Source organism: Drosophila bipectinata, chromosome XR (genome assembly GCF_030179905.1).
Source record: "Drosophila bipectinata strain 14024-0381.07 chromosome XR, DbipHiC1v2, whole genome shotgun sequence".
In the NCBI taxonomy this organism is placed as follows: Eukaryota; Metazoa; Arthropoda; class Insecta; order Diptera; family Drosophilidae; genus Drosophila; species Drosophila bipectinata.
This window is the reverse complement of record NC_091735.1, coordinates 18,390,623-18,407,482: the sequence shown is the minus strand read 5'-3', so window position 1 is coordinate 18,407,482 and position 16,860 is coordinate 18,390,623. Positions and strand designations below refer to the sequence as shown.

General features: G+C 39.4%; 5 protein-coding genes across 6 annotated transcripts; 2 read left to right on the top strand and 3 right to left on the bottom strand.

Annotated features, from left to right (window-relative positions):
• Positions 1–2,383: 2,383 nt before the first annotated feature.
• Positions 2,384–4,070, bottom strand: LOC108131895 (uncharacterized). Its single transcript, XM_017251001.3, has 3 exons — positions 3,942–4,070; positions 3,602–3,874; positions 2,384–2,744 (listed from the first exon to the last, which is right to left on the bottom strand). Exons 1-3 carry the CDS (start codon positions 3,990–3,992, stop codon positions 2,520–2,522), a joined length of 549 nt encoding a protein of 182 aa, XP_017106490.1. The 5' UTR covers positions 3,993–4,070; the 3' UTR covers positions 2,384–2,519.
• Positions 4,071–4,639: 569 nt separating this feature from the next.
• On the bottom strand, positions 4,640–7,687 carry Miga (mitoguardin). The gene is made up of 4 exons (XM_017251000.3): positions 7,444–7,687; positions 6,869–7,357; positions 5,626–6,813; positions 4,640–5,251 (listed from the first exon to the last, which is right to left on the bottom strand). The coding sequence occupies exons 2-4, from the start codon at positions 6,944–6,946 to the stop codon at positions 4,943–4,945; spliced, it is 1,575 nt and encodes a 524-aa protein (XP_017106489.1). The 5' UTR covers positions 6,947–7,357; positions 7,444–7,687; the 3' UTR covers positions 4,640–4,942.
• A 255-nt stretch (positions 7,688–7,942) lies between these two features.
• Positions 7,943–11,395, top strand: Axs (Abnormal X segregation). Of its 2 annotated transcripts, none has more exons than XM_070283178.1 (8): positions 7,943–8,522; positions 8,590–8,738; positions 9,115–9,221; positions 9,286–9,556; positions 9,620–9,832; positions 9,892–10,862; positions 10,915–11,091; positions 11,151–11,395. In XM_070283178.1, the coding sequence occupies exons 1-8, from the start codon at positions 8,504–8,506 to the stop codon at positions 11,167–11,169; spliced, it is 1,926 nt and encodes a 641-aa protein (XP_070139279.1). In that variant the 5' UTR covers positions 7,943–8,503; the 3' UTR covers positions 11,170–11,395. The 2 variants fall into 2 exon arrangements, with proteins under 2 accessions (XP_070139279.1, XP_017106488.2); XM_017250999.3 differs by having other exon boundaries at positions 7,944–8,522; positions 11,170–11,395.
• Positions 11,094–12,118, bottom strand: sing (MARVEL domain-containing protein sing). The gene is made up of 3 exons (XM_017251002.3): positions 11,769–12,118; positions 11,567–11,707; positions 11,094–11,508 (listed from the first exon to the last, which is right to left on the bottom strand). The coding sequence occupies exons 1-3, from the start codon at positions 12,078–12,080 to the stop codon at positions 11,431–11,433; spliced, it is 531 nt and encodes a 176-aa protein (XP_017106491.1). The 5' UTR covers positions 12,081–12,118; the 3' UTR covers positions 11,094–11,430.
• An 836-nt stretch (positions 12,119–12,954) lies between these two features.
• On the top strand, positions 12,955–13,801 carry LOC108131899 (uncharacterized). Its single transcript, XM_017251008.3, has one exon. The coding sequence runs from the start codon at positions 13,206–13,208 to the stop codon at positions 13,614–13,616; it is 411 nt and encodes a 136-aa protein (XP_017106497.2). The 5' UTR covers positions 12,955–13,205; the 3' UTR covers positions 13,617–13,801.
• The last annotated feature ends 3,059 nt before the right edge of the window (positions 13,802–16,860 follow it).

Genomic DNA, 16,860 nt, shown 5'->3' with positions numbered 1-16,860 from the left:
ATCCATCCTTACCCTCCATATTATCCAGCCGCCTCAACAACATACAAACAAAAAGCCAGCAAAAATAAATAATAATATATATATATATATAGTTAGGGGGGCGGGGCTGTAAGGGAAAATGATACAAAATAAGTCTAGGAAGTGAATCGGAATAATTAGAAACTATAGTATGATAAATCAATTACCAACTAAATGGCTAACTTATACAAGATAAGATTTATAGTTCCCCCCCAAAAAAAAGATAACTGGGGAACAAAACCTTAGCTATAAGGATATATACATTATAGATATAAAGAAACAAAACAAAAAAAGTGATGAGAAGTTTGGTTTTGAGAATTTGCAATTGTTTGCCGCATCTTCACATACTATTCTATATAAAATATATCAAGCAATTACATATGGATCAGGGTTATATCCAAAATTGCCTACTTTCGGGCTGAAAAACTAAAGATTTCAAATCTCTTTACAATTTTTGGGCGAAAATCGAAAACCCTGATCCGAAAAAAAAGAGAAGAGAAAATAATTACCAATGCTACACAAAAACAAACTCATTTAATGTATTTAGTTTAAAGTTTAGTCCCTAGTTTCAAATGAAAAACTGCAAGTCTTAAATGATATGGAAAACTAAACTTGCAACTGCCTTCCCTGAACTGCAGTTAAAACTCAAAGTAACAAAAAAAAACTGACAAAAAAAATAAACAATAAAAAACCAAAAAAAAAATTAAGCAAAAAATGAAAGAATTGTTTGAATAAAAACCAAAATTATATGAAAATACCTTGCATTTTTAATTGAAAAAGGGGAATATGCAGAAATTCAAACTTTTGCAGTTACGCGCCCAACTGGCAAGTGTTGGGAAACACCTGTATTGGTAAGCGGGCAAAGTGAACTTTAGCTTCTCTCTCTCACACCTTGTTTCTTTGTATTTGTGATCCTTCGCGCTTCCTTTTAGCCTTGAAACTGTGATTTGAATTCAAGTTTTGTTTTAAATATCGTTCTGATTGCCAAATATTCTTTAATATGTTAAAGTAATTGTGAATAAGGCCGAGAAACAGCAATGGCTTCCCGTATGTAAACAAACATATGATGCCGGCAAAGTGCGTGTGTTTTTCAGTTTAAAATCGTATTGTGAGATGTGGAAAAAGTGTAAATCTACAAGAAACATAATCCTGGAATCTGTTTATAGTAAAACTATTCCTAGTATAAATAAAAGGCTTGAAATAGGAGGAATTTCAAATGGGGTGCTCCGTTAGCCGCTTCTGGGAGTGTGGGAGACGTGAGCGTCCCACTCGAGGAACCGTTAGCTTATTATAACAGAGCCCATAACAGATGTAAGGATGTAGATATGTAAAGAATGTAAATAAATGTCTTAAATCGCTGGACTTAAAATTGCGGGTAAGTGTTTCTTTTATTTAAAGTATATTCAATTTAAAAATGAAATGAATATGAAAATTTAAAAAAGTTTATTGATTTTGAATTTTAAAAAAATTACAAAACTTAAGGTAGGTTGCTTAAATTTCCCAGATTTCGATTAGAAATAATAGTAATAGTAATAATAATAGTAATTATCCAATAAAAACCAAGTATCCAAGTAATTATCCAATAAAATTTTGAAAAAGGAAGAAAAAACCCAAAAATTAAGTAATTTTTAAATATATTTTAACCAATATCTCAGCTATTTTTGCGCCGTTTGGGAAACGGAGTACCATTTATGAATCTAAAAATCAATCTCCTTCAATCTGCATAACAATCTAAAAAAATTAAAGCAAAAAAAATTGTGACCATTTTTTGGTAACTTTTATGATGTTACCCCATTCAAAATTTGCAAAAAATGGCTCAAATTTTTTTTGCTATATTTTGATGAGGAATAATAGTACTATCTCATCTAAGATCGGGAGGGTATGATATGTTACAATCGGACCAATATTAGCAAAGTTATGACTATTGGAAGACGGCGTTAAGACATACATATATTTCCAAAAATAAAGCCAAAAATTTAAAATCCGAAATTTCGAAACGCCCTTTAGAGAATATCTAGAACATTTTACAACCAATATTGAAACAAAGTGAATAACAAAAATATTATTCAGTGACTTAATCCAGTTTGATCTGCATTTAAAGATCGGAAAATCCAAAATAAAATGGTGATCAATTTTTTATGATGTTAAAGGTACTAAAAAGGATCAAAAAAGATCCAATTTTTAGTTAGGAAGACTAGAACTCGAAAAGCGGAGCTTGGAAAGTTATCCCATTTTGGAATCTGATCAAGAACTGGCCAAGTTATAAGCCTTTGGGTATTTAAGATGTATAATTTAAAATTCATAAATTATTATCTTTCTTGCTCTAATAGTAATACATCTATAATAAACTTTTTTAATACACATATATTTTATTGACCTTTTTTTTTTTATAAAAAGAAAAAAGAAAGAAATGAAATCATTGCTTTTCGATTTTTTTTTTAAATTTTTGTATTTGGATACCAGGTCCTTGAATATCCTTTTGCTTTTCGAAAAGTGGTATATTAACGTGCTTCTATACGCATACCCCACTGCCTCACCTGGGAGCGATGCAGATGGCAGGAGTGGCTGAGGAAGAAGGCCACCGCCACTATGGTGGTCATTGCAATGAAGTACAAGTACAAGTAAATGAACTCATTGCACCAGGCATCCACGAAGGGTTCACGCGTATGGATCATCACAGTGCCCGAAAGGAGGACAGTCGATAGCACAAAACCCACTAGAATCATCTGTGGGGGGAGATGGTATTTTATTTAGAAATGGGAGGACAAAAGGGAGCTTTAGGTTATATTTGGGATAATATTTAGAGTTATGAAGGTTCTTAGTGGTCAGTTATATGGATGGTCAATATATTAATGGTCAATATCTATGGGTTATGGCTTTCTAATCTTTTTAAAAGTGTCTAGATTGGAAAGGTTTCTTAATAAAAATGAAGGCCTTAGAAAATATCAAACATAGGACGATATCTTGGATAAGTTATATGAATATTTTAGTTCCTATATAGGATAATGATATCCTACTTTATCTATTCCTATTTTTAATGGAATTTATTACAAAATTAAATATTTTTTTTGAGTTTCAGATCGATAGCTTTAAATTTAGGCGTGTTTTTTCATAAAAAAAAGAACATTGGCGGACAAGCGGACAGACGGACAAGGTTCTGATGAAAGATCTACGATTTTTAAACGATCTTAGATGGATACCGAACCTAGGAACTCACTTTTAGACACAATTATCACAAGAAATGCCTTTAATTGAGTTTAAAAATATATACAAACCATAAAAAAAGGACCTTGGCGGACAAACGGACAGTGGGACAAGGGCTCTGGTAGTACTAATCACAACTCTATGCAATTAAAGCCATCTTTCTCACTTTAAAACACAACTATCACCATAAATGCCTCTATTAAAATTTAAAAAATAAACAAATCGTATGGGCGTTGCCCAAATTTGCATAAAAAAAAGGACCTTGGCGGACAAGCGGCGGACACTTTTTAAAACTCCAAGCACTCAAAGCCATCTTATTCACTTTTCAACACAATTATCACTATGAGACCCCAAGTTTGGATCTAAAAACTATACAAACCGTATTGGAGGTGGCCATATTGATCTCAAAGGTGCTCATGTACTTGGCACGCAGCAGTTGGACCACGGAAAAGGAGTACAGCAGAGCAAACACCACGGTCCAGCGCATATAGATCAGCTCCAGCCAACTGAGATGATTTCCATTCACATTGTTCACCTCCAGAATCTTCTGACAGCGAGAATTGGTCGAGGCAAGGGTCTCATAATGACGCAAACTCCCATCGCTCAATTGTACGATCTGGTTCAGGAGATGCAAGGCTCCAAAGCAGGCTATCTGTTGTATCACACAGGATATATAGGATCTCCATATAAAGGATCTATAGGATCCAGGATGTACTCACAAAGGCACCAAGTGATAGGATGGCACAACTGAAACCCAGGCCCTTACCCATCTTGCTTCGATGAGCGTCCAAACGCAACTGTCGTTGATGCGAAAGCTGAACCTCTTTAAGTTACCTCCGATACCCTATAATTCCCTAATGGGGTATATCAGATGCCAGGGCATTACACAAAACTCCATTCGGTTTGTCATTATCGGCTCACTATATTTTACATGATTTTAAATGTATTTTTAATTGAATTCGAAATTCAAAATCTACAGCCTAGTTGTAATTCAAAAAGGAACAATTGGTCAAACTTATTATTTGATTTTCTTATTTTTTTTCTTTTGCTTTTAATATAAAGCAACATTACAAACTAATTTTATTTTTAAGTAGTTTACAAGAAAAAAATTAAAGGTTGGAAAGTTTTTTCAAAAAACTTATTTCGTTTTTGTTTTTTTTTTAAAGACGAATGTACATATTTTAAGCATTTCATGAATTAATAAAAAAATTAAAAAATAAAAAAAGTAATAAATTTTTCAAGGCAATTTTTAAGTTCAAAGTTTTGCAAAAAAAAAAAAAAAAAAATCTTCAAAATAAAAAATATTAATAGAAATTCTTGGCTTAATTTTTGTACTAAATCATAGTTTTGAATTCTTTGTATGAAGGGTATTCGATGCGTCGACTACCCATTGCCCACTCAATTTCTAGCAGCTGGATTTTAGCTTGGATCGGGCGGTAAACAGTTTTATTTTACAAATGTTTTTAGCTTTTTTTTTGGCGTCTTAAATGCAGCTTAATCATAAAATGACGATGATATTTTTTTGTGTGTGATTAGAATTAGTCAACTTGTGGAGGATTTCTTAGTGAAACTACCAAATCAAATAGTATCGAGTCTTAATAGTCCGATGACAAAAGTGTGCAAGTATGTAAGGTTAACCATTAAAACATAATATGGATGTCTAGGATATGGGGGGAAAGTTAAAGTAAAAAAAAAAATATTTTCTATAAATTGGATGACCTTATTGGCTAAATTTAACGCCAATATTATTGACACGCGTCTGCATGTGCTGGAGCACGTCCTGGGAGAACTCCTCGATTGTGGTGAAGCGGCTCTTCTGGAAGCTGAATATGTCGCCAAGGAAGGCGAGCAATTGCTCCCGAAAATAGTGACAAATATCGCGCAGATTCTCGTTCGGTCCAAAGAATCCCCATGCCATCAACGGTGATATCTGCTCGGATATTACGTAGAAGTGCGACATGAAGCCATTGGGGAACTTGAGCATTCGCTTCTTGGCTTTCAGTACCGACCACACGGCTGTCGTCAGGGCCTGCAAGGGAATGAAAATTATAAAGAAGTCAGTCGGAATAAACAATAAAGACACATTTTTAAGCAGAACTGGGGGGAGAACCAAGTGGTGATAGGCACCAAAATTGTTTTGACTGTACCATGAGGTACTGGAGTAAACAAATGTGGCGCCCGTGATATGAGACGGACATCCGAGACTTTTTTTTTTTTTTTTTTTAAAGCTAATGAAGGTTAATCATCAAGTTGGTTAAGAAATTTCATAAAAGTAAGCTTCAAAACTAGAAAATAGTTATATAAATGGTATTAAAAGGAACATGGCGACCGTGACAAACATAAGGAAACATGGCGACCGTGACTTATAAGTATTTAGTTTATAGTTTTAAAGTAAAAACTTACCGTCTCCTTGAATCCATTGGATAACCATCTATTCTGAACCACCGCTGTAACACTGGCCGGCGGTGCATCCAGATCCTTGAACGAGTCCAGTATGATAAAGTCCAGGCAGATGTCGTAGAATGTCATTGCCTTGACATTGCGCTGTTCAAGCTCCAGCTGGATGCACGGCCAGTTGGTGGAGTCGTGCAGATAATTGACCATGTCCTCGTAGCCCACCAGAAACTCCTTGGTGTCCTTGTCGCCGAGGCAGAGCAGGTCCGTGAGTATTTGACGTCCGGAATCGCAGATCCACTGGCCGACGGCGGGATCCTTGAACAGAAACTGGAAGGCCAGACGGACGCAGTGCAGCTTCGCCAGATACTCGGTGTCGCTGTCACAATGCATCAAGTCCGCCCGAATGGTGCGGCACGGCACCGTGTACTCGTCATGATGCTTGAGGGCGCTCTGGAAGAGCGGATACTCCTCGTACGAGGTCTCGATGAAGCCCTCGAACTCCCGAAGATCGGCCACCTGGTCCAGGGCGGAGGCAAAGCTCTCGGCGGAATCGAAATTGGGATCGGAACCGGCCCGGCTCAAAACACTGCCGGATTTTCTCGAGCGCCGATCATCGTCCGTGTTAGCTCCGTCCTCCTCGGCCTCGTCAATGGAATGCTCCTCGCGGAACAGCACCGAACGCTGGTCCAGGAACAGCAGCTCGCTCTGTTCCTGCAGCGTGTAGGCCATCTCCAGGAGATTCTGGATTTCGCGACAGAACTCCGAGTCCTCGGCAGTGGTCAGCAGGGCGGGCAAGCCGCCGGGTGAATAGTGTGCCGCCAGGGCATCCTCCCAGAAGTTAATCACCGTGTCCAGCGCCTCCATGCCCATAACGCCCAGTTGTTGGGCTGTCAGTTGTGTCACTACTGATGCGCCGCCAGCATTCTGCATCAGAGCTCCCGCTCCAATGGACCCCGAAGCCATGGAAAGGCGATCGGAGAAGGCTATTGTGGAGCCCACGGGGCTGCCAGATCTGGCCGAGGCCTTGGACCCGGCAATGGATATCAGATCGTTGGGACTGCGCATGCTGTTGCGTGTGCGTCGTCCTGTGTACTTCCTGGCGCGCCGTGGAGGACGTGGTGGCTTGCGACGACGCAGGAAGCGAGAGAGTACACCCATAAGGGCCACTCCAGCGGTTAGCGAGAAGAAGACAACCTGGAAGAAGTGAATTTATAGTTGGTATGACTGGGAAATGACTCGTTCTCCTTACCTTTGTGGTGGTGGAGATGCGAAATGGCAGCAGGCCGCCACCACCACTGCTCCAGGTGGCGGGCATTATGCGCTGCATCCTTCTGGTCACCTCACTCGTGGAACACTTTCGTGTGGATGGAGGCGGGAATGGAGTTGTGGAATTGGGAACGTTGCGTTTGATATCACTTTGTGCCGGATTGGATTTGTGCCTTGCGGTTTGAGGTTAGGCCTCCCGAATGAGTGCCCAGTTTGGTGTCCAGCCCACCAGGCATTGGCTGCGCTAACTCAGGCCACGACGGGATGAATCAATTATATCCAAAACCATTCATGTGTGCGTCACGTTCTGGATTGTTGCTTTGAACTATGCCCTCCCTCGACTTTTCCCAACAAGACTTTCTTTGGGGTTTTTCCAGTCGCTTTTCTTCGCCTCTGGTGACTCCCTCGACGAAAGCTCAACAACTCTGGCGCTTTGGAATCTGCTTATCAGTGGAAACTTTCACTTTTAGGCCTGAAAACACAACAAAAATTGCATCACAATGTCTCAGGGAGAGCACGGCGGCGCCAGCGGCAAGATCAGCTGTTTTCTTCTTTTACCTTTTTTTTTTGGAGGGAGGCTCGCGCGTTGCCAGACGGTCTAATTGGCCAAAAAAGTTCGCGGGAAAGTGTTGCCAGATCCTTGCAACTTTAATTGCTTATAAAACGTTTGTATTAAAAAATATTTAAAATTTTTTTATATAATTAGTGTTTGTTTGTTAGTGTAAGCGCGTGTGAAAAACTGAAATAATTTTTTTAATTTTGTGGATTGTGTGGATTGTGACCTATTTTGGAATAATGTGTGCCTGACATGAAAACTATATGTTATTAAAATGTTTTTTTAAGAGCTACTTTGTTAAAAAAAAAAATAATTAATCATCTCTAAAAATTAATTTTGGGTAAGTAACAAATTTATAATATTTAAGCTGCTACATTTTTTTGTTAATTAATTAAATTTATTAAATATTATTTAATCTTAACCGGTTTTAACCGGTTACAACTGCTCATCTCTAACAAGTGCACCTTGCACATCTCTATCAATAATTGATCGATTGATTAAATGCAAGTGGGCCGGACGGGCGGGAGATTAGTTCCTAATTTAAACGCAAATTAAAATTGTAATTAAATATGACAATGTCTATAGACATTATTGAGGCCAAGTCCATGGCAGTGCCAGCGATGACGTCATGCGCTGCAGCAGCAACAACAACAACAAATCGGCAAGAGCACAAGAGCCAAGAGCACTTCGAACCGGCAAGAACCGCAAAAAAACGGTGAATCCGTTGTCCGTCGTCTACATATTCTGGCATTATTAAAAATTCTGTGTTTATTTTTCTCCTCTGGCATTGGTTGTAGCTAAAGCTACAACAACATAGCCACACGCACTCGCAGCAGAAGCATCTAGCGAAAGCAACAACAACAAAATAGAGAGCGAAGAATACTAGTAGGAGAGACAGCGGCGGCGAAAAAAATTACTCATGTGCCAGAGTGGCAGAACAAAAACAAAATAAAACAATTATTAAAAATAAAAATAATAATAAAGCATTTGCCAAAAAAAAAAAAAAAGAAAGGAAGATCTGCTCTTTTGCGCCGCACTGGCATTGTTATTAGTTCAGCAACGATGTCCGAAGATGCCAAGAGTGAGTGCATAATTCATGCCCGACTACATAATCTTACAAAATATTAATAATTGCAAATATGTTTCAGGTCCTGGACCACGCACACGGAACATCATTGAGAACCAATTGTTCCGGCGGCAGCGCAGTCTGAAATTGGAGGCACTGCAGCGCCAAAAGACCTTGGACTCGGGCGATTCCGGTGAAGGTGATGGTCCTGATTCTCAGCCCTTTGAGAAGGTATGTCAATGGGCTTTCGTAGGAGGAGGTTTTTTTTTATAAACTTTATCACAAACCACAAAGTCTCTAGAGATTCATGCCAAGTGGAGCGTTGGATGTAGTCATAGTAATGGAATTTAGGGTGTGTAATGGAACCTACACTGAAAATAAGGCAAGGGAATAGTTTTTATAACATAAAGATCTTTTATTTTTATTTAAAACTATAATATCCTACAATTACTTCAATATTTAAGGAGTGTCTTTGTTAAAAAGTTAATTATTCTTTAAAGAATTTTATTATAAACCTGATTCTACATCGAAATCTTTAAAGAATTTAAGGGAGATCTATGTATATACCAAGTCCTATACTAATCTCATGTATTGAAACCATTTCCAGACCCACATTGTCATTATTTTTACGGAGAAAGCCAAGCTGCGACACTGCCAGGATGTGGAAAAGATAATCCAAGAGTTTGGGATTCAAACTACTCTGGAAATTGTTGGGTAATCTACACCATAATAACCTAAGCTCCCAAAGAAACCTATTAACAAAATAATACCATTTCAGGACTACTGAAAAGTATCTATATCTTTCGGCCAGCATTGATACATTACTTCGTCTGGCCGATGCCGCCGAACTGGAAAAGATGACCACCACGGGCAGTATGCAAAAGTTCAACAACGGTTGCATCTCCGACTTTCTACTGCCCGGCATGAACAAGGAGCAGATACTACGCTACTGCGAGATTCCGGTACTGATCAAGGATGCCATACAGGATGGGATTAAGTCGTATGTCCAAAAGGGTTACATTGAAGATATGTTTCCCCTCCACGATATTGTGAGTGTCTCTCAGGTCTATGTTGTATCTATAGAGTTGATGTATGACTCTTTCATTTCACAGCTCTATCTGGACCGTTTTAATCTGAATCTCAAGCGTACTCATCTGCCCATCGAGGATATTCGCAACTACTTCGGTTCTAGCATCGGCCTGTACTTTGGTTTCATTGAATTCTACACAAAAGCCCTCATATTTCCGGCTGTTTTTGGAATACTTCAATGCGTTCTCGACTTGAATCTCTCGCTGGTCTGCAGCTTCTATGTGATCTGGACGACGGTGGGGGGACATCTCCTTATTTTGGTTAGATTCTTGTCTTATGTATCCTCTTCTTGCAGATATTTTTGGAGCTGTGGAAACGAAAGTGTGCTGGATACTCCTACCGCTGGGGCACCATCGAAATGAGCAGCCTGGACAAGCCACGGTCGGCATATACGGGTAAACTACGCCCAGATCCGATTACCGGACGCATGACCCTGCAGTATCCGATGCGGTATACGTACCTCCAAATGTATTGCATCTCGTATCCGGTGGTTTTCGGATGCGTTGTGGCTGCTGGATGGTTCGCTCTCTACCAATTCCAAATCGAGGCGGAGGTTCTGGCCGATTTCGGTGCCGATTCGTGGCTGTTGTACGTTCCGGTTATTGTTCAGTCCGTACTGATTGCCATATTCTCGTGGGCCTACGAGAAGTTGGCCACATTCCTGACCAATCTGGAGAATCATCGCACCAGGTCGCAGTACGACCGGCATCGCGTCAACAAGCTGATGCTCTTCGAGATCGTCAACAATTTCTTTTCGCAATTCTACATAGCCTTCGTCCTGCAGGATCTGCGACAATTGAAATACCAGCTTATGATGCAGTTGCTCGTCTTCCAAATCGTTTGCATTGCCCAGGAGATTGGGATACCGTTGCTGGCGGTCCTCCGCCAGAAGTACGCCGAATTCCGGCATCGTGAAGTCGCCGAAGAGAAGCTGCGATCGATCAGCGATGTGGCGCGCTACGAACAGTCCTTTTTCGAGTCCGGCCTCGATGCCTACCATTCCACGTACGAGGATTATCTGCAGGTGTGCATCCAGTTTGGCTACGTTGTCCTCTTTGCCGCCGTGGCACCGTTTGCCGCCATCGGTGCGCTGCTGAACAATGTCTTTGCGGTGCACATCGATATGTTCAAGTTGTGCAACATTTTCAAGCGGCCCTTTGCCCGGCGGGCCAAGAACATTGGAGCCTGGCAGCTGGCCTTTGAGCTCCTGTCGGTGATGTCCTTGCTCAGTAATTGCGGCCTGTTATTCCTACAACCGAATGTCAAGTAAGGATCTAGGATATATCATTATTTTTTGGTCTTATAGTGTCTATTTTAGGGACTTCTTCACCCACTGGTTGCCCTCGGTGCCGGAACTCTCTTTCGTGATTTTTGAGCATCTGCTGCTGGGCCTGAAGTTTCTCATCCATAAGGTGATCCATGAGCGTCCGCGCTGGGTGCGGATTGGCCTTCTAAAGGCGGACTACGAAACCAGTCAGGCCCTCAAACAACTCAAGTAAACTCTTCAACTTAAAACATATTTATTTTAAAATATTTAAACCAAAAACTACAAAGGAATACGTCTCTTTTTTAGGAAATTCAAGGCGGAGGCCAATAAGCAGGCCTAGGAAGGTCTCCAACAGGATCGTAGGCTAACAGGATCTCCCACATCCTTTTTGTTTTGGTGCTAAAACATAACCAGTCCATTTTTATCAAAAGGATATTATTTTTGTGTGTGTATTGTAAGAGCTTTTTCCACCGAAAGGGTGCCTTAAACTGATTTATCTTATAACTAATATAAATATCTGTGAAAAAAATTACATACACTTATTGTTATTCTATATCCTGGAGGAGCTCAGCGTGCTCCTCGGAAATGCCGAAAGGCTAGATAGGCATCCAGAGCATGCAGTATGCCCGCCGCATAGCCCATGTACTAAAATATAGAATGACTTCTAATTGGGTTTCTAGATTCGTTTTTTTTAGGGACTTACATAGCAGGCCGTCATGGCAGGATAGGCCCAGAAGCCGGGACGCACCAGGAACTGTGGATGCAACCACACGACGCAGGCAAATCCCATGTAGCTGGCGGAGCTGAAGTACATGCAGCAGGCGAGACCATTGAAGAGCGTCTCCTGTGAAGAACAGAAATAAGAATTCATTTTAAGAACCATAGACTTTAAGACCCAAACTCACAAACAAAGACTGCCGAATGAGGTTGTAGGACTTGTCCGAGAAGGCATAGCAGATGAGCAGGATGCCCGTGGTGGTGAAACAGTGACCCGTGGTGGCCAGAAACCCGGTCAGGGCCTGACCAATTGAATCCGCATAGGGCACACCATACCGTATAAGCAGGCCCTCGCACAACATGGCCAGACCCAGCTGCATCAGCTTCAGCAGACCGATCCGCGACAGAACGAAACCAAAGTTGATGCAGGTACAGACGCGGCAGCAACACAACCGGATACCCAGAGGTTGTCCCATTCCACGGACTCCAAATGTGGCCATCTCTGTGCAATGTCTCGTCTTCAACTGAACGGCTTAGAGTTCTTGCACATCTCTCTCCCTTGTCTGTAGGAAGTTAATGCCCAAGTAGGGTGCGTGTTGTGGTAGGATTTGGATGGACTCTATAAATAGATCCTGCTACACATATGTTCGAGGGCCCCCCGTGTCCGGTTGGTTTTATTTTCGGGCTGTGTTGGTTGCATTGTTGTGCCACAAAGGCATGACATTTTAGTGAATAAGTTGGAAAATATTTAAGGATCATTTTTTAAATAAATATTTTAAAAGGAAAGTACAATTTTGTTTTTTATTTTTTGTAAGCTGTTTCAGTCTGGGTGTTGATTATGATTTGAATTTTTATTTTTATTTGTAATTTAAGTGTTAAATTTTGATATATATTTTTAAAATTAATTTTAAAAATATTTAAGTTTAAGTTTTTAAACATGTCTTTTATTTAAAAGTGATTTTGTTTTTAGAATAATAAGAATTTAAGAATTAAAAGTCTTATATTCTGTTCTCAGGGGTTAGTTTTATAATATATCATCTTGTACATCTGATCCTTTCATAATCATAGCTAAAGAGTGTTATTTGGGTTGCCTGGTGTTGGAAATGGCATAATGAGAACAAGATTACATATTGCCTTTTCCAGCACTTAAGTACCAGGCTTTGAAATAGTGCTTTATTTTTTATCACCTTTTTTTAAATAACTAATTAAATTAATAGTATAAATTAAATAAACCAATAAACCTAAAATTTGTGGGTGTTTTTCTTCATAAAATAGTAATTCTTTCATGAAATTAAAAAGCAAGAAAAAATCATAAAGAAGGCTTGCTATTTTGAAATATTTTTTTTTGTACAAGCTGACGTGGCATCCCTTGGATTCGATGTCAGTGTGTTCGTTCGATCCTATCCAATCAGTCACAGGCAAAATTTTAAAACGTGCAACTCTGTCGGCACTCGCTCACTTCAATTCCCCAAAATTAAACGGCCCCTTGTTACCATTTCCGTTTCCGTTTTACGCCAACCGCTGTTCCACATTCGCTCACCACTTCCGCTGTCTTTCGGTTAAGCGATTTCCCTTCCTGATTTCCGGTTCTGTGCTTCTCCGGTGCTCGGTGCTTCAGCTTCAGGATGTGTATGCCCTATTTGAGCAAAGTCTTTGGCGGAAACCATCGGCATCACCGTCGTGCCCAGGATGGCGGCATAACCCCACGTCCCAGCCTGGCCAACATGAACCAAGTATCGGTGGACACGATGCGCACGGCCAAGTCGGCTGTCAGCCGGAAGAGCGCCCGGGCAGCGTTGCGGGAGGCGGAAAATAACCGGACGGTCACCATGGAGGCGCAGGCTGGCGGCACCACACCGTCCACAGCCAGGAATGTTGCGGCGACAGCGGTGGCGGCTACGGCGGCGGCAGGAGCATCAGCCGGAGGCGCAGAAGCAGCCTCCTCATCGGCCGGCGGAAGGTCCGGAACTCGTACATCCTGGTGGGAATACCTCGGCATAAATAGGAACAAGAAGGCCAGCAAGGAGTCGCTCTAGGAGATCCTTCAAGGATTCTCGATCACCTCCATTCGATCTCTCACTCTCTCGATCGATTATTATTGGAGGTTATACTAGCATATGGTGCTCTGAAGGATGCCCCCAGGATAAAAGGACCCTTCAATTTGGGTTGATTTAGCGCAGAAATTGCATTCCAAAATATAAGCACATTATTTAGCACATCATTTATAAGTTTTTAATTTTTATTCATTTTTGTTATCAAAAATATTTGGAAAGTTTTATCAAAATTTAAATCGAAATCTAAAAAAAGGAGGATAGTGGTAAGTGATAACATAAATTTTCATAGAAAATGGATCAAATTTCATAGAAAAACTTATTCAAAAAAAACTTCAACTTTTCGTTTTAAAACTTATAAGTTTATAAATTACATATTTTTAATTTAATCATCAAATTAATAATGTTTACAACTTAAACTGTTAAAATGTTGCATTTTGTAAACTTTGAAATATCTGCAAATATTTGCCAATATTAAGTTCAAATAGTAACCAACATGAAAAAAGTCGTCATAAAAATTGCACCTGTTGATACATTATTTAGCTGTAAACAGACCAGCTTCGAATAGGTGTCACCTACCTCGCTAATATTAAGTAATATTTAAGGCACAAGAAACGTAATGAAGTAAGTAATGAAACTTTAACCTTTCATTTTCACATTTCACTTTTACTTTTTAAAATTACACTTAAAGAAAAAGTTCTCAATAAGCTTATTAAGACGAAAGCAAGGAAAATATAAATGGAGAAAATTTAACCATTCTTCTGAAACCACTTCTCATAACTATAACTCATCTAATAATTGTCCAATTTTCAAATCAGACAGATCTTTGCTATCTAAGCTGATAAAGAACTTTTATTTCCAACAAACATCTAAAATATTAAAATTTGAGCTAGTTTAAATACATTTTTCAAGTATTTCATCAAGTATCTTTATAAAAAGTACCATAGGAAAAATTTACAAAAAATTGATTTAAAAATTTGTATTCAGCTTTTGATGCAGATCCATGGAGAATCGATCTTGAAATCGTTTAAGGTACTCCGCTTGAGAATCGAATCAGAATTGGGGAAGATATGGCCATCACTGTGGGCCCTATAGGGAACAACCCCATTTTTAAGGGATCCCATCAGGAAAAATGGACAAAAAATCTGAAAAATATTTTGTGTTGGTATTTTGATGCAGAACGGTGGAGAATCCATCTAGAAATCGTTTAAGGTACTCCGCTTGGGAATCCGATCATTTTTGGCGAAGCTATCGTCTTTGGATGGACCCCTATACCAATATCCTCCAATATCCTACCAATTTTGAAAGGAGCCCCTAAACCAATTAATTTGGTGAATTTTTTGAAAAAAGGTGTTTATTAGGAGATTTTTATACTTTTCTTTTCGTATTTTGAAAAATTATTATTTCCAGTTTTATGTATAAGAAAGTTCTTGTTTTCCTATGAGTGGCGTTTTCACAGATAAACTAAATACCTATTTGTTGCGTCTTTATTTTATTTATATTGAATTTTTAGTACCTCATAATTAATAATAATTAGAATGAATCTACCAACACTTTCTCTCTTAATTTTTATACCCTTGCAGAGGGTATTATAATTTTGTCCAAAAGTGTGCAACGCAGTGAAGGATCACCTCCTGAGTTGATATGAGCATGTCCGTCTGTCCGTCTGTCCGTCTGTCTGTCCGTCTGTCTGTTTCTACGCGAACTAGTCTCAGTTTTAAAGCTATCGTCTTGAAACTTTGCACACACCCTTCTTTCCTTTGCACGCAGTATATAAGTCGGAACGGCCCGGATCGGCCGACTATATCCTATAGCTGCCATATAACTGATTGATCGGAAATGGTATAACTTTGGTGTTTTTAGAGTTAGAGAGTTCAAATTTGACATGAGAGCTATTTTTGGCAAAACATAACGTCATGCCAAATTTCATAAGGATCGGCCGACTATATCCTGTAGCTGCCATATAACTGAACGATCGGAAATGGTATTTGGTAGAAATATCAACTTTCGTATTTTTGAAGATAGAAGTTTGGGACTTTTTTTAGATTTTGTATTGTAATAAATTGGATTATATATTCCTATTCCCATAAGGATCGGCCAACTATATCCGATGTTTGCGATATATATCCGGTTTTAACTGCAAGGGTATATAAACTTCGGCTCCGCCCGAAGTTAGCTTTCCTTTCTTGTTATAAGTATATATTTTAATTAATTTAAATCATTTCCATTATTTGAAATACATACCAAATATTACCTGCCATCAGTCAGTTATTCCTAGACAAGATCGTGTCGTGTTTGACAAGCGGGGGGGCGTGGCAGGGAGTGGGGGAGTGGCAGGTGTGGGCGGTTTTGGGAGGCAAACAAAGCTCGATCGCCGACAACGCCAACGGCGATTAGTGTAATTTATCAGGCGCAACGGCAATTTATATTGCTAAGCTCGATCGGCAGAGGTACAGATATATGTATCTATATAGTATATATGCATACGTATATAGTGGGGTGGGGGGGTTGTGGGTGGTGGAGCAGGGAGCAATGGGCAGTCGGATGCTTTTTGACAATAAAATTAATGTGGCTGTTATCACAAGTAATTGTTGCTGCCGGCATTTGTTACCGCTATTGTTGCCACTTGCGTCAATGGGAAGCGTCAGTCGTAATAGCAGGCTGCACTGCAAAAAAATATATAAATATGATAAAAGATTACAAGGGATTATATTAGTCATTTAATGTCTTAAATAAGGCTTTAAAACTGAGAAAAAATTATTTTGAATTCTTAAAAATTCATTTCTAAATGCCTTAAATTTTTCTCTCAGTGCCTCGTCAACGATGACACTCCAGAAATGCTGTAACAAGCGGAAAACCTTTTCAGAATTTGCATAAATTGTCTCATGGTTTGTAATCTGCAATTAGGAATTTGCCAATTCCGTCACGAATTTTGCACGTGCACTTGGAAAAATAAAAGACTTTTTAACAATTTTTATATTTCATTCTTTTTGTTTACCCTGGTTAGGCCTTTTGTTTTGTGACAGAGATTTTCTATAGACACATTCCCTAGTTTTATTTTTAAAATAAAAACGAATAATGTGCTCGCTCGACTGTGTTTCGTTTTTGGTTGAAGAAGATATATGTATTCGATCCGACAGACATATAGTGTATATAGAATCTATAAGCAAGGCGAGGAAAATCTTTTGTCGATTTTTTCATTGGGGCATCTGCCTCTGACGTTACAAGT

What these genes read in the sequence shown, in the direction of transcription:
- LOC108131895 (XM_017251001.3), bottom strand. Translation starts at nt 3,992, where the DNA reads ATGGGTAAGGGCCTGGGTTTCAGTTGTGCCATCCTATCACTTGGTGCC. An exon ending in TCCTATCACTTGGTGCCTTT is followed by an intron (nt 3,875 to 3,941) that starts GTGAGTACATCC and finishes GTGATACAACAG; the next exon opens with ATAGCCTGCTTTGGAGCCTT. An exon ending in ATATGGCCACCTCCAATACG is followed by an intron (nt 2,745 to 3,601) that starts GTTTGTATAGTT and finishes CTCCCCCCACAG; the next exon opens with ATGATTCTAGTGGGTTTTGT.
- Miga (XM_017251000.3), bottom strand. Translation starts at nt 6,946, where the DNA reads ATGCAGCGCATAATGCCCGCCACCTGGAGCAGTGGTGGTGGCGGCCTG. An exon ending in GCATCTCCACCACCACAAAG is followed by an intron (nt 6,814 to 6,868) that starts GTAAGGAGAACG and finishes CACTTCTTCCAG; the next exon opens with GTTGTCTTCTTCTCGCTAAC. An exon ending in CCAATGGATTCAAGGAGACG is followed by an intron (nt 5,252 to 5,625) that starts GTAAGTTTTTAC and finishes ATTCCCTTGCAG; the next exon opens with GCCCTGACGACAGCCGTGTG.
- Axs (XM_017250999.3), top strand. An exon ending in ATTCTCAGCCCTTTGAGAAG is followed by an intron (nt 8,739 to 9,114) that starts GTATGTCAATGG and finishes AACCATTTCCAG; the next exon opens with ACCCACATTGTCATTATTTT. An exon ending in TCTATGTGATCTGGACGACG is followed by an intron (nt 9,833 to 9,891) that starts GTGGGGGGACAT and finishes CTCTTCTTGCAG; the next exon opens with ATATTTTTGGAGCTGTGGAA.
- sing (XM_017251002.3), bottom strand. Translation starts at nt 12,080, where the DNA reads ATGGCCACATTTGGAGTCCGTGGAATGGGACAACCTCTGGGTATCCGG. An exon ending in TCATTCGGCAGTCTTTGTTT is followed by an intron (nt 11,708 to 11,768) that starts GTGAGTTTGGGT and finishes TGTTCTTCACAG; the next exon opens with GAGACGCTCTTCAATGGTCT. An exon ending in CTGCCATGACGGCCTGCTAT is followed by an intron (nt 11,509 to 11,566) that starts GTAAGTCCCTAA and finishes TCTATATTTTAG; the next exon opens with TACATGGGCTATGCGGCGGG.
- LOC108131899 (XM_017251008.3), top strand. Translation starts at nt 13,206, where the DNA reads ATGTGTATGCCCTATTTGAGCAAAGTCTTTGGCGGAAACCATCGGCAT.